Genomic DNA, 12,393 nt, shown 5'->3' with positions numbered 1-12,393 from the left:
GGCTCCATAGTTTATAATTACAGCCCCGTATAGCGAGCATTAACAACTTCCTGAAACCTTTCTACGCTACAAGGCCTACAAGGGTAACCGCTCAGCTGCTCGTTTCTTATAAGGTCGTAACATTGACCCGAATATAACACGAATGGCTCCGTTCTCTCACTCGTTTCGCGGACAAGGATACATGAAGGGTTCATTCGTCCAGACGAAAAAAGCAATCTTTTACACGTGATGCGTGTCGTCGAACGCCATAAACGTGTAAAATTTGACGTTGCAATGTGCAAAAGTGACGTCATTGCCGTCACCGCCGCGCGCGCACCGTCAACGTTGCGCATTCTTTCAGCGGCGTGCAGTCATTTACAAACAAACACACACACACACACACACGGACTGTACGCTTTGTCTCCTGCACACGCACGCTAAATATATATAGCTGCTCGATCGGAGATTCACATTATTTAAAAAGTCAACTGAAAGTACACGCGCGTGAATGCTGCTTCATGCGCATTCATGTGCTTCGCTCGACTTTGTCGTTGTTTTCACATTTTCTCAGCAAAATGGACTCGTTTACGCGCCACGTTGACCCAATAACGGTAATAAGTGACAATTTGATCTAATGCTGAAAACCGCCACCTCTTGGTCACATCAACGAAATCCGGTTCTGACTGCATTACGTCGAAACGCTATACGCATAATGCACAAGTCGCAAAGCAATGCTTCGTGCTGAAAGTGCCATTTGCGTAGGTGCTTGAACTCGCTTGCCAGAGAGAGAGAGAGAGAGAGAGAGAGAGAGAGAGAGAGAGAGAGAAAAGGAGAAAGAGAGAAGCATATATCGGCCGAACACGATTCGATTCCGATCACAATTTGAAAACTCTCTCCCGATTACGCGCGTAGCTCGACGATGTTCGACATTCACATTCCGTGTGCCTTTGTAGGACGCTTTCAGCATTCAGCGGTGCAACGCTAATGACGCTCGCGGCGTGGCCGTAAGATGGACGAAATTCGAGAGCAGCCGAGAGCAGAGTGTTGCATTTCGCGATATTCAGCGGCGCCGAGAGCCGACAGAGGATCGTCACCCTTGACTCAGTTGAACGGGAGATTAGCGGCCTCGTCGGAAGGTAAGGACAAGGGAAAGAGAGACCGAGCGAGCGAGCGAGCGAGCGAGCGAGCGAGCCTCCGGCTTAGCGAATGGAGGATAAGAGGCGTCGGATATAATTTTAGCATGCGTCCCGGTGAGAATACCGGTCGGACGACGCGTATATATACAAGTACCAGCCGTCACGGCTCTTGCACTCGGTTAGACGGGCAGGAGGTAAACGCGTCGTCGCCGTCGAAATAGCGCAAATCTCCGCACAGCTCCGAGAGAGGTGAGTCTGTGAGAATTAGGTGAGAATTAGTCGCGAGAGACTATCCAGCGCGGGCGACTTTCGCGCGTTATTCGAGTCCGCGAGTTCGAGTTTCGGTCGCTAGCTAGAGAATCGCGCAGCGAGGACCTGTATTGTTCGCGCTTGTATCGTTCGTGAGTTCACGAGAATCAAACAGCCACACACGATTCGCATTTGACGCAAGGTCGATTAATCGGAAGAAATGTCGTTTTTCCGGCCCCGGCCAAGGATTCGTCGCGGCGATTTTGCAGAGAGGTCACAACTGGGTCACATCAAAATGTCGGCTATCCGCGTGAGCGTTGTCGTGCTGTTCACTTCGATGGCGACTTGCGCGGCTACGCCGATTTTCTTCGCTCATCCTGGAACAGTGCTCGCCCATCCAGCTGTCGTAATTAATTCCGCACTGGAAGATAGCTTGCCTAACGCACTGCGAAATGACTTTTACAAAGATCCGTACATTGCAGCTGGTCTCGCTAAAGAGTCCTGGTTTATCGATAAAGAGACGCAGGTACAGGCACTTTGTGCGATCATCAACTGAAAGCCGACTGAAAGCCCGCCCCCGCGCCCGGTTCTCTTGTCCGTCGTTGACTTTATACTTTTAACCCTTGTTTTTTTGGTCAACCGTCCTGTGGTGTCGTTGATTAATTTCTTCTTCAACATGCGCGATGATCCTTCGCGTTATCCTTGCGTTCGCTAAACTGACATTGCCGGATTTTCCACAATTTCTGCGATAATAATAATAATAATGTTGCAGGTACTCGACAGGGAATCGGACAAAATACCCAGGGAGAAGATTTACAGCGTGCTGCATAACGCGGGATTAGCTCGTAGATAACAGAAAAAGCTACATTATAAATAGCTACATCAGCAGTATCCAACGAACGTATTTTCAGCCGGAAATTAGAACAGCGATCCACATCTTCGCAATTCGCGTAATACCATTCCGTAATAACGCGGTACTGTCCGCACTCTGTTAAATAAGTTGAGAGAATCATATGTGCTGGCTATAATAAAAGGAGACGTGAGAAATTATGGGGCGAGTTTGTTTTTCCGATTCCCTCAAATATCGCAGTGTGTCGAGGTCCGTCGAAGCAGCAAAATGGGAATTACGCGCTAATTCCATCAGAGCGTTGGATTTTGCGTGCGTCTACCGACTTCTCATACTACTACTTTTGACTGATTAGTAACTACTTTTACGTACCAATGCGGTAATAATGGCAGTAGCGTGAACCATCTAGATTGCGCCCTTTGCTTTACTCATGTATACTCACGGCCGAAGGTCGTGCATGGAAGAAGTGTCCACTCTCTGGTAACGAGTAACCGACAGCGAATATATGAACGTGACTTCTTCAACTTGTGCTTTAAGCGAGACTTTCCGAGACTTTGTTCAGGTGCTTGCAAGACACGAAATCTCTTTTACTTTTAGCCGCTTCAACATATCGCGAGCGACCGAAGGGTGCGAAGGTTGTTTTCGCCGCAAAATGCCGGCGATAGATTGCCGGCGGAGATTGCCACGAAAACGGTAGGAGCCATCGAATCGACGTTTCTTCGGCGATCTTGTAGATATCGATGAGATCTGCAAGGTGAAACGACGATTAGGCAAATATTTGTTGACAATTGTTATCACATATGCCGTCTGATCACCTCGTCGTCGACATATAAGCCGCGATCGAAACTGAAGAGCCGTCACCGTAACGAGCCCAGTTCGCCCAGACAATTGCGAATTGTCCAAGGTCGCGCAGGCCGGGTGCTCGCCCGTTAAGATTGCATCTTAACGATAGCGCGCGTTACGACCGAGGCGAGCGAGGCGAAAGACCCTTGGTATCGATCCTCAAGGCCGAAGGACCCAACGGGCTCTGACGGGCTAAAATTCCCCGTTTGATTTCCTTCTTCGATGTTTCGACCTCGGGCTACTATTCTGCATGCTGTCGCAGAAAAGAAACAACGAAGCGGCGCTAAATCTCTCGCTGCAAGTTACCCCCTTTTTCAGACCTTGCCAGGCCACTTCGCTAGGACGAGAGAGAGAGAGGGAGACGCGTAACGTCGTAGTATTTCGTGCATTTTATCGACAAAGTGTCATCCGCGATTTGACATTCTACTTTTCGCCGAGTATATTGGGTCAATCGTGACGATACGATTTCCGTGCTCGCTACGGCAGCAAGCTACGATTCTGCCTCTACGTGGCACACACACACACACACACACATACACGACTCGCGAGCTGCACGCGTCAGAAGTTATTTGCATGGCGATTAATACTTTTATGCAAATGAATGCCTGATCCGTGGCCAAGACCGCGGGTAAGACCGTGTCCGTTGTCAGCGCATATAGATGCGCTTTCTTATTGCATCTTTATGCGCCTCCGTCGATCGATCCGCCCGCCCGCCGTCGTCGTTTTCCCCGTACCGATAAATTCCGCGCTGCTTTCTTTCGCTGCTTTCAGAGCGACCCGTGTGGGAGACATCGATGCTGCTTCTTTTCTATCGTGCAGCCGAATGTGTCCGAGTGTGAGCCGCGCGGACAAATGATTTTATTGCCCTCCGAGTCGAACGTACGGCACTTTTTCCTCAAACATTCCTCTTGTGCCACGAAATCGTGCCACGCGGCTCTCTGCGTGTCGTAAAGCAGAAAGGTAAAGCAAGAGAAGCGATCGAATAATATTTTACCCTTAATCACACAGGACATTTGTTCGTGAAGGAATAAACGCCTCTCTCTCTCTCTCTCTCTCTCTCTCTCTCTCTCTCTCTCTCTCATTCTACATATAATCTACATGTAAGAGAAACTACATGTAAGAGGAACCGTGGTGGTATAACTTTCTCATCGATTGAACAATAATTACTGCAACACAAGTGCTTATATCGCGTTTAAACCGAGTCCGCAGCCGGCGCTTTATCACCGCGAAATTCACCCCACGTCGTGGGGGTAATTATGACCAACCCCACCTTTCTCGGCTGTCACACACACACACACACACGCACATCCAGCCAGGTGGCCTGCGTGAGGGGTAAGAAACGCGACTTTTCCATCGCGGGCATGAACGCAGGATCCAAGAGCGCAGGTCCCTCACGGCTGACCGTGTCGACCGCGAACGAAGAAGGCGAAGCCGCGCCGAGGGTGGCCCAGGCGACGACGACGCTGCTGCTGCTGCTGCTGCTGCTGCTGGTGGTGGTGCCGGCGGTGGTGGTAGTTGCGATGGCGGCGGCGGCGGCGGCGGCGGCGGCGGCGGCGGCAGGGTAAGGTGAAGCAGGCCCCGTACGTCGGCGGCGAATCAGTCGTTCTGCAGGATGAGGCGCGCGACGTGGCTGCTTTTCGTGCTGAGCCTGCTGCTCGTCCAGAGGACCCACGTTAGCCGCGCTCAGAGGAACTATGCGCGACAGGGTGCCACCAGCCGTGAGAACCCGACCATTAAGATACCGGGCCAGGGCAGCGTCCTCGGCAAAGAGGTGCGCACACATCCGGACACGTCACGTTCGTTCTCGTCTCGACCTGCGCGACTATGCGAGTATCTCCTCGCGTATCACGCACAGCAGCTCAGAAGCTGCTGAGCAGAAGGGTGTAGTACGTTCGTCGCGAGTCCGCCAAGTGGAGCGATCCCAGTCTCGCCGGCGGAACCTCAGTCCCACCTCTCGAGCCTCGGGCCCCTTTCGTTGAGGCACGCTGTGCTTTAATTTCGCACGGAGGGAAAGCTTCGTTTCAAGCGCGTGTTTGTCTCCAGAAAGTTATCCCTCCGTCGTTCGCTCGGTCGTCGGCTTTTATTAGCTCGACCGAACGCTTCTGTCCGTGTGATCCCCCGCCGGGGGCGGGGGAGGGGGGAGGGGAGGAAACAGAAAAGACAGGGGGGGCGCATTCGTTTATACGTTAGCCGTTTCTATTTTTCGAAATTCCGAGGAAAGACACGGTGTTTTTCTTAAGGCTGTCATTAATTTTCTTTTTCTTTAAGGCACATTAATGTTGTCGTTCGGCCTCTTCGGGGCCGATGATTATTAATTTTACGCGAGTGCTCGTTTCGTTATTTCACGCTCTCTCTGCTCACTCACGAAACGCAGGTGAATCTCGGTGGTAACCAGAGACTGATGCAGTACCTCGGCATCCCCTACGCGCAGCCCCCGGTCGGCAATCTGCGCTTCGCGCGACCGGTGACAAATCCTCTTCCCTCTTGGAGCGACGTGAGGAACGCGTCGCAGTTCGCACCGTCGTGTCAGCAAGTCTCGGGCCGGCTGAAGCTGCACGAGAAGCTCTACAAGCAATTGCTGCCATCGGATCTACCCGATCCGGGGGTCAGCGAGGACTGCCTCTTCCTCAACATCTTCGTCCCTGACGGTATGTGCGCTCCCTTCAACCGCGCGAGTAGTCCACGACGCAGTCGATGGTTGCGTCGAAAATTCATGAAGGTTCATCCAAGGTTGCTCCGACAAGTCAGGCGGTACACGATCGCCTCATTGAGACGATTTCCCGACGAAGACGAAGGCTGGCGTCTCTGGCTGGGTCTGATTTTTCGATAACGGAGATTAGAAAGCGGTCTCGAGAAAAACGTCGGTTTTGCGCGTCTCGTCGGCGTCCGACGAGGGAACGTTGGGACGCGTCTGAAAGCAACCAGCGAGATATCTTTCCGACCGTTCTCTCAGACTTTCCGTTCGTCTTTTCTGATATATCTTCGCCGTCGCAGGCCGGAAGTCTGTTTTCCCAAGCCTCATTCTCGTAAATCCGCTTTTCACGGGAACGCGGGATTCAAGTCGTGAATCCGTTTAATCTGTTTTCATCTCGAGGAGAGGAAGATCTCTTCTTGATCCTCTTCTGCTCGCGCGAGAAGAATCCCGAAGATCGAGGGACTCGGGTATTATTCTCTCACTCGTCCTCGAACAGTACCGAGCGAGCGCAGCGTGTTCGCTTTTCATTCGGTGAGCAATAATCGGTGGACAACCTGGCACCGCGCGATGGTGGATGGCGCATGGTGGTTCGCTTGATCGAAACCCTTGCTTTCGATCACATCGATCCTCGATGTCGCCCACGCGTATCGCGCGCACCTTTCCCCCCAGCCAATCTTCGGCGAAACGTCAACACGCGACGCCGCGAAAAACGACGGTCAACGGCGAAGTTCGTAGCCGGCGAAATATCCAGATAACGCTCGCGCTCTCGACGACTTCCCGGAGACCGATTTCTATCGTCCGCGAAAAAGGGGTGATTACAGCGGCGCGTGTTCACGCGGGGCTCTGTCGCCCCGCGATCAGATAAACGGTGGACCGAAGCAGAAAATTAATAACCGCCCGCGTGCGTGCGCGGGCGGAGATTTATCACGCCCCGCGTAAAAAGCACGGAGGGGTGGACGTTCCGCAGTTAATGCTCGATGCGATTAAGCCGGACGTTTCTCTCGCCAATTGCCCGTCGCTTTTAACATCTCTCCTACTTAACTCGGCTACTACTCGTGCTGGTCGCTCGGTCAAATTTCGATCTAATCGCACCTGTGAATCCTGTGAACAAGGAGGAGTGAAAAAGAGGCTCTATGATGAAAGGATGCGTCTGAGCGCGTAAAAGTACCAATCAGTCAGCAGGACACGTACCTAATTCTGGGAAATTTTTATCAGTTTGTGGTCTCCGATTAAATATAAATGTTTCAACTTTCAGCGCACACACATAGAATTTTTTTTTTTCGATGATATATATATATATATGTATATTTATTTATTTACATTTTATTTATATATATATATATATATTTTTTTTTTCTTTCTTTCCTTCGAGAGTCTAACATGTCGTAACATGTCGTTTTTTCATCAAAGTCGATGGGAACGGATGTCCCCGAGCTTGCGCGAGGTCAGGAAATCCTCGAGCGAGCGAAATCAGCCATTTATACATTGGCCCCGTTTTTCCACTCGTTCTCGCCCTGATGCAAATTTAATGAGCTACTAATAGGGAGTATACAGGCGCAGTCTTAAGACTCTACTGAATATTTACACGCGTACGAGCGACTGCGAAAGGTTAAAGGGGGTGCGCGACGATGAGGTCGAATGCGGGCCGCTGCACGGCATACTTTAGCCCCTGGCGCGAGACCGAGGACTTATAATCGCGGCTGGAGACCGTTTAAACGGCGTCTCCCTTTCGTTCGAGAGGAAAAAAGAAGGAGGACGATCGCGGAATCGTGCGGGATTGCGCTCGCACGAAAGCAGCGTATCATACGACGACGACGACGATGACGACGACGACGAGGACGACCAAGTTGGTCGATATACACGCGGCTAGTAAGAGTAGTAACAGTAACTGGCGCGCTCGGTGGCACGCGATCTTCCAGGGCCCGATCTGAGATGCCGAGATACCAGAAAGCCGGTCACGCGAGACGGTCTCTCCCTTCTCGCTCGCGTTCTCCCAGCGCTTATTTCTTTCCTTCTCCTCGTCGTCGTCGTCGTCGTCGTCGTCGTCGTCGGAGGCGGCGCGAAAATCATATGAGTCATTGTGCGTCTGCGAGGAGACCTAACCTTACGGTCGTGCCAGGATTACACCCCACCGGCGCAGCGGCGGGCCGTGCACTCTGAACTCCTGAAAAGCAGTTATTGCACGAGTGCGGAAAATCCTGCGGAGATACTTGGCCGCAAGCGTGCCAAGGTCGCCGGCTAAGAAACGACGCGGCGCGGTGTTCGACTCGGGACAATAGCGCGGAGGAAGACGGTCGTGTTCAGGAAACCGCAGGGGGCGACGGGGAGCCTCGTACCGGTCCCCGTTATCGCAAGGAGAGCTCGCTAGCCTGGATTCGGTAGGCTGGAAATAGAATATCGGATGTGTGTGCCTCATGTAAATACTCTCCGTCCCTCTCCGCTCGTTCTATTCCACGTGTTATGGATTGGGCTATATTGGTAAATATGTGGAAAAGAATGACATGTCGCCGCCGCGCGAGGCCGGCGACATTTCTTGCTTATTTTCGGCGCGAGCGAACCAACGTTATCCGAATTTTTCTCCGCTTCGCACACGAATAGGAAAGCATCAGCTGAGAATCAACGAGATGCGTAAATAACCTTGGGACTAACTTGATGACGTGCGATGGCGCAGCATCTCCCTTCGATCCGTCTGCGTTATCGCGCGTCGTCGGTCGCACACAGTCGGCCATAAAGTAGAGAGGACGTTACATCAGAGGGAATAATTAGAGAAGTAGGAGGCAGAGTCGTGTGGGAAAATTCGGTCTGGTGACATGCATGAAAATACAACCAGAATTCGATATAATTGGAGGAGGCGCGCGCAGGTCTCGTCAGAGAGGAGGAGACGGATTGTTGAGTCGCTGAGACAGGCTCGGCGGGCTCTGTCGAGCCCTTTTGCCAACCAGCTGACACTGACACTCGGCTAACGTGCTAGCGGCTTGCCCGCATAAGCCCGCGTCGTTTAACATTCCTCCTCGGAGTCAATCGGCTACGTTAATCAACGAATGATTCATGTGCGCAGGCCGTGCGGACGAACGATGGCCGGTGATGGTCTGGTTCCACGGCGGCGACTTCAACACCGGCACCCCTGCAATCTGGGACGCCTCCATGTTCGTTAGCAAGCAAAAGGTTCGATGTAACATAGATTAGATGATACCTGCTGCATGCGAATGCGAGAAATCGCGGACAATCAACCGGACGTATTGGCACGATTGGAACGCGTGACACTTGGATACCAAACTTCTAACCCTTAATATACCAAGGGTCTTCAATCAACTTGTTGTTGTTGTTGTTGTTGGTCAACCAAGCCAAGGGGTTGTGGTTGTGGATGCTCGAATGATGCTTTTCGGGACTTTGACGACATTGTCAATGACAAATTGGGGTGTTATAATGACAACAATGCAGCGCAGAAATTAGACTTCCTTTGGTATATTAAGAGTTTTAAGAGGTCAATCAGCGGCGTTCGACGTAGCGGACAGAAAATCGAAAGGAAGCTTTCATCGCTCATCTCGCTCGTGCCGTCACTCCTCGGCGAAGACTCGATATCGCGCTTTGCGCGATACTCGCCCGCGCGAATACATCATTGATGAGGCTTTCGGTTGGCTCTTGCGGGCGCTCAACGCGGTTACGGATATACAAGGCGGTATCGTTCGCGGCTCGGGAAGCAAACCTCACGGTGGTGGCGGCGGCGGCGGCGGCGGCGGATTGATCGCCGGTGTGTGTGGCACACGAAACGAAAGTAAATCTTGAAACTCTCCCTCTCTCTCCCCCTTTCTTTCCGTGCTGACGGCGACGTAATCGCCGGCCGGTCGGCTGGGCGATTCAATCGCGCGCACGCTAAAAAGGTAAGTCGAATTACGGGAGATTAACGAGAACGACCCTCTTGCGCGACCAGCAGGTGCTAGTGGTGACGGTGGCGTATCGATTAAACATCCTGGGATTCTTCACGACGACCGACACCGAGGCGCCCGGCAATTACGGCATGTTCGACCAAATCGCCGCCCTCGACTGGATCAAGCGCAACATCAAGTACTTCAACGGCTCGCCGGACAACATCGTCATCTACGGCCACAGCTCTGGCGCGATCAGCGTCGGCTTGCACATACTGAGCCCGTTGAGCCGCGGCAAGTTCTCCAAGGCGATCGCCATGAGCGGTGACGCGGTGAGCTCCGTCGGCTCGCCGGAGACCGAGCTCGGGGTCGTTGACGTGGTCGCCGACAAGTTCAGCTGCTTCAGGCGGCCGACCAGCGCGCTGATGGAGTGTCTGCGCCGGGTGAAAGTCGAGGTGCTGGTCCAACAGACGTCCGACATCGAGACGTGGGGTCCGATCGTCGACGCCGAGATGAACAACTCCACGGTGCCTTTCCTCGCGTTGCACCCCAAGGACATCTTGGACAGCGGTAATTCCCGCGGAGCGCTCGCGACAAGTGTCCGAGATAAGACAGGTGTCCGAGGGACGACCCAAGTACACGCTAAAAGATAGACGGATATCCGCCAGACGTACCCGAGTTCTCCGAAAATGTGTTTTATTTTAGTTAGATACCGAGAGAGAGAGAGAGAGAGAGAGAGAGAGAGAGAGAGAGAGAGAGAGAGAGAGAGAGAGAGAGAGAGAGAGAGAGAGAGAGAGAGAAATGTACACGCTGAAAGATAAAAAAAGGACGAGAACGTTCTACAATATCTCGAGGCTGTTCTCTCGGATACGTGTCGGCCGCGAAAATGTGTGTTTAGTTTCAATTAGATTACACGTCGTCGTAGAGAAATGTTGCTTCGTGGACCTTCGTTGTCCTTTCGAGCGCCGCTTATCGGACGGAAGGATCTCGCTAATTCTCTCGTGACGTTTCACCAGGGGACTTCAACGCGGTGCCGCTGATTGTCGGCTACACCAACAACGAGCAAGCTCTGGCTTATATAGAGGCTAACGGTGGGCCAAACTCGGAGGGTAAGCTCTCCCCGGAGAGTTTCAACACGATGATCACGGACGAGTTTTCGTCGGCGGTGCCGGCCCCGGACGACAACAGCACCTGCGAGGTGAAGCCTGAGCTGGTGGCGAACACGGTGCTGTTCTTCTACAAGCCGTACCCACCGACGACCAACACGACGATACTTCGCGACAGATACCTGGACCTGCAAATGGAGAAGAATTACGCGGCAGGTCTGACGTTGCTGGCCGGCAAGATGGCGAAGCACAAGGTCTCCGCCTTCGTCTACCGATTCGATTATCGGCCGCGGACGCAATCGGTGACGAAGGACGTGCCGGAATGGGTGGGTGTGCCGCACATGTTCGAGCTGCCGTTCGTCTGGGGTCTGCCGCATTTGATGGGCGGCACGACGCAGTGGAACTTTGCCGACAAGAAGATGTCCGACACGATAATGTCGATGCTGACGAACTTCGCCAAGAGCGACGACCCGTCGTTCAACAACCAGATCAAGTGGGAGCCCTTCACGGAGGACAATCCGGGGATCCTGCTGATCGACAAGAACATCGACATGAACCGGCCGGACCAAGTGGACTACAGGGCGTTCGCCTTCTGGAACGAGTACTACCCGCAGATCCTCGAGGAAGCGACGAGCCATTGCTGCAATGTCACCAGCAAGGCGGCCAAGTGTAGGATCTTCTCTCACGGGGTCGTGGTGTGCCTCGGCGGTGTGGTCGCCACGGTAGCGTTACGTTTTCGGTTTTAGCCGTAGTTTCGCGGCGTGATAATGCGAATACTGAATTACATACGTGTTGTTGCACTCTTTGTTGTATTTTTTTAATAGAACCAAAACTTGTCGAAGGAAAATGAGAGGCAGAGGCGGCAGCGGCGGCGGCGGCGTCGTCGTCATCATCGTCGGGTTCTTTTCAATTCTTTTATAATCTCATCTCTTCTCTCACTCTCTTTATTTTCTTCTGGACGCGATCGAACGCCGCCTCGCTGATGCCTGCTGATACGCAGAAACATATCGCGTTCGGTCGCGCGCGACCGGAGGTCCTGCTGTCCGTGATAAGCCGAGGCATCGCGCGAGCGATGCCGCGCACGCATTCATTCGATCGAGATTTCTCTCGCGCTCGTGCACAGTTTCATCGTAATGTAACAGTCGCGCGGAATTTTCCTACACTCGTATTTGATATCTCAATTAAACGGCGTATATCACAAAGTTATTTTATTCCGTTCTTATTTTCTTACATATTATATGCTCGAGGTGCGGATTATAAGAGTTGCGGAGGAGACCCAAGAATTACGAGACAGAGAGGGGCGCGGAATTAGACAAAGAGAGAGAGAGTGATTAAGAGAGAGAGAGAGAGAGAAAGAGTGTGTGTGTGTGTGTGTGTGTGTGTATTCATGGGTCGGCTTACAAAAGTAGGAAACTTGGGCCTTAACATTCACTGATCTTTTTTATTATTTGCTTTAATACGGAGAGATATAGAAAAACATACTTTGTTTGAGAAACAAACAGCTTGATAACTTATGAATATTTTGATGATCCGATAATTAATAATAATAATTAATAATATTAATAATAATAATAGTAATAATCATGTTCGTGTCTGTGTGTACCATCTATGTATAATTATATTATATAAGAGAGAGAGAGGTGCGCGGCGAGCGATGCATGTGGGGGCTGAT

At 52.0% G+C, this 12,393-nt stretch overlaps 2 protein-coding genes across 4 annotated transcripts; both read left to right on the top strand.

Annotated features, from left to right (window-relative positions):
• The first annotated feature begins 866 nt into the window (after nucleotides 1-866).
• Nucleotides 867-2,489, top strand: LOC105187879 (uncharacterized). Of its 2 annotated transcripts, XM_011148989.2 has the most exons (3): nucleotides 867-1,364; nucleotides 1,611-1,890; nucleotides 2,137-2,489. In XM_011148989.2, the coding sequence occupies exons 2-3, from the start codon at nucleotides 1,660-1,662 to the stop codon at nucleotides 2,215-2,217; spliced, it is 312 nt and encodes a 103-aa protein (XP_011147291.1). In that variant the 5' UTR covers nucleotides 867-1,364; nucleotides 1,611-1,659; the 3' UTR covers nucleotides 2,218-2,489. The 2 variants fall into 2 exon arrangements, with proteins under 2 accessions (XP_011147291.1, XP_011147290.1); XM_011148988.2 differs by lacking the exon at nucleotides 867-1,364 and having other exon boundaries at nucleotides 1,373-1,890.
• A 2,104-nt stretch (nucleotides 2,490-4,593) lies between these two features.
• LOC105187882 (carboxylesterase 1C) lies at nucleotides 4,594-12,126 on the top strand. Of its 2 annotated transcripts, none has more exons than XM_011148992.3 (5): nucleotides 4,594-4,825; nucleotides 5,429-5,702; nucleotides 8,808-8,914; nucleotides 9,684-10,185; nucleotides 10,632-12,126. In XM_011148992.3, the coding sequence occupies exons 1-5, from the start codon at nucleotides 4,667-4,669 to the stop codon at nucleotides 11,465-11,467; spliced, it is 1,878 nt and encodes a 625-aa protein (XP_011147294.1). In that variant the 5' UTR covers nucleotides 4,594-4,666; the 3' UTR covers nucleotides 11,468-12,126. The 2 variants fall into 2 exon arrangements, with proteins under 2 accessions (XP_011147294.1, XP_019699063.1); XM_019843504.2 differs by having other exon boundaries at nucleotides 9,681-10,185.
• The last annotated feature ends 267 nt before the right edge of the window (nucleotides 12,127-12,393 follow it).

Source organism: Harpegnathos saltator, unplaced genomic scaffold (genome assembly GCF_003227715.2).
Source record: "Harpegnathos saltator strain DR-91 unplaced genomic scaffold, Hsal_v8.6 scaffold58, whole genome shotgun sequence".
Taxonomy (NCBI): Eukaryota; Metazoa; Arthropoda; class Insecta; order Hymenoptera; family Formicidae; genus Harpegnathos; species Harpegnathos saltator.
The sequence above is the reverse complement of the archived record's forward strand: the minus strand, read 5'-3'. Positions and strand labels throughout refer to the sequence as shown.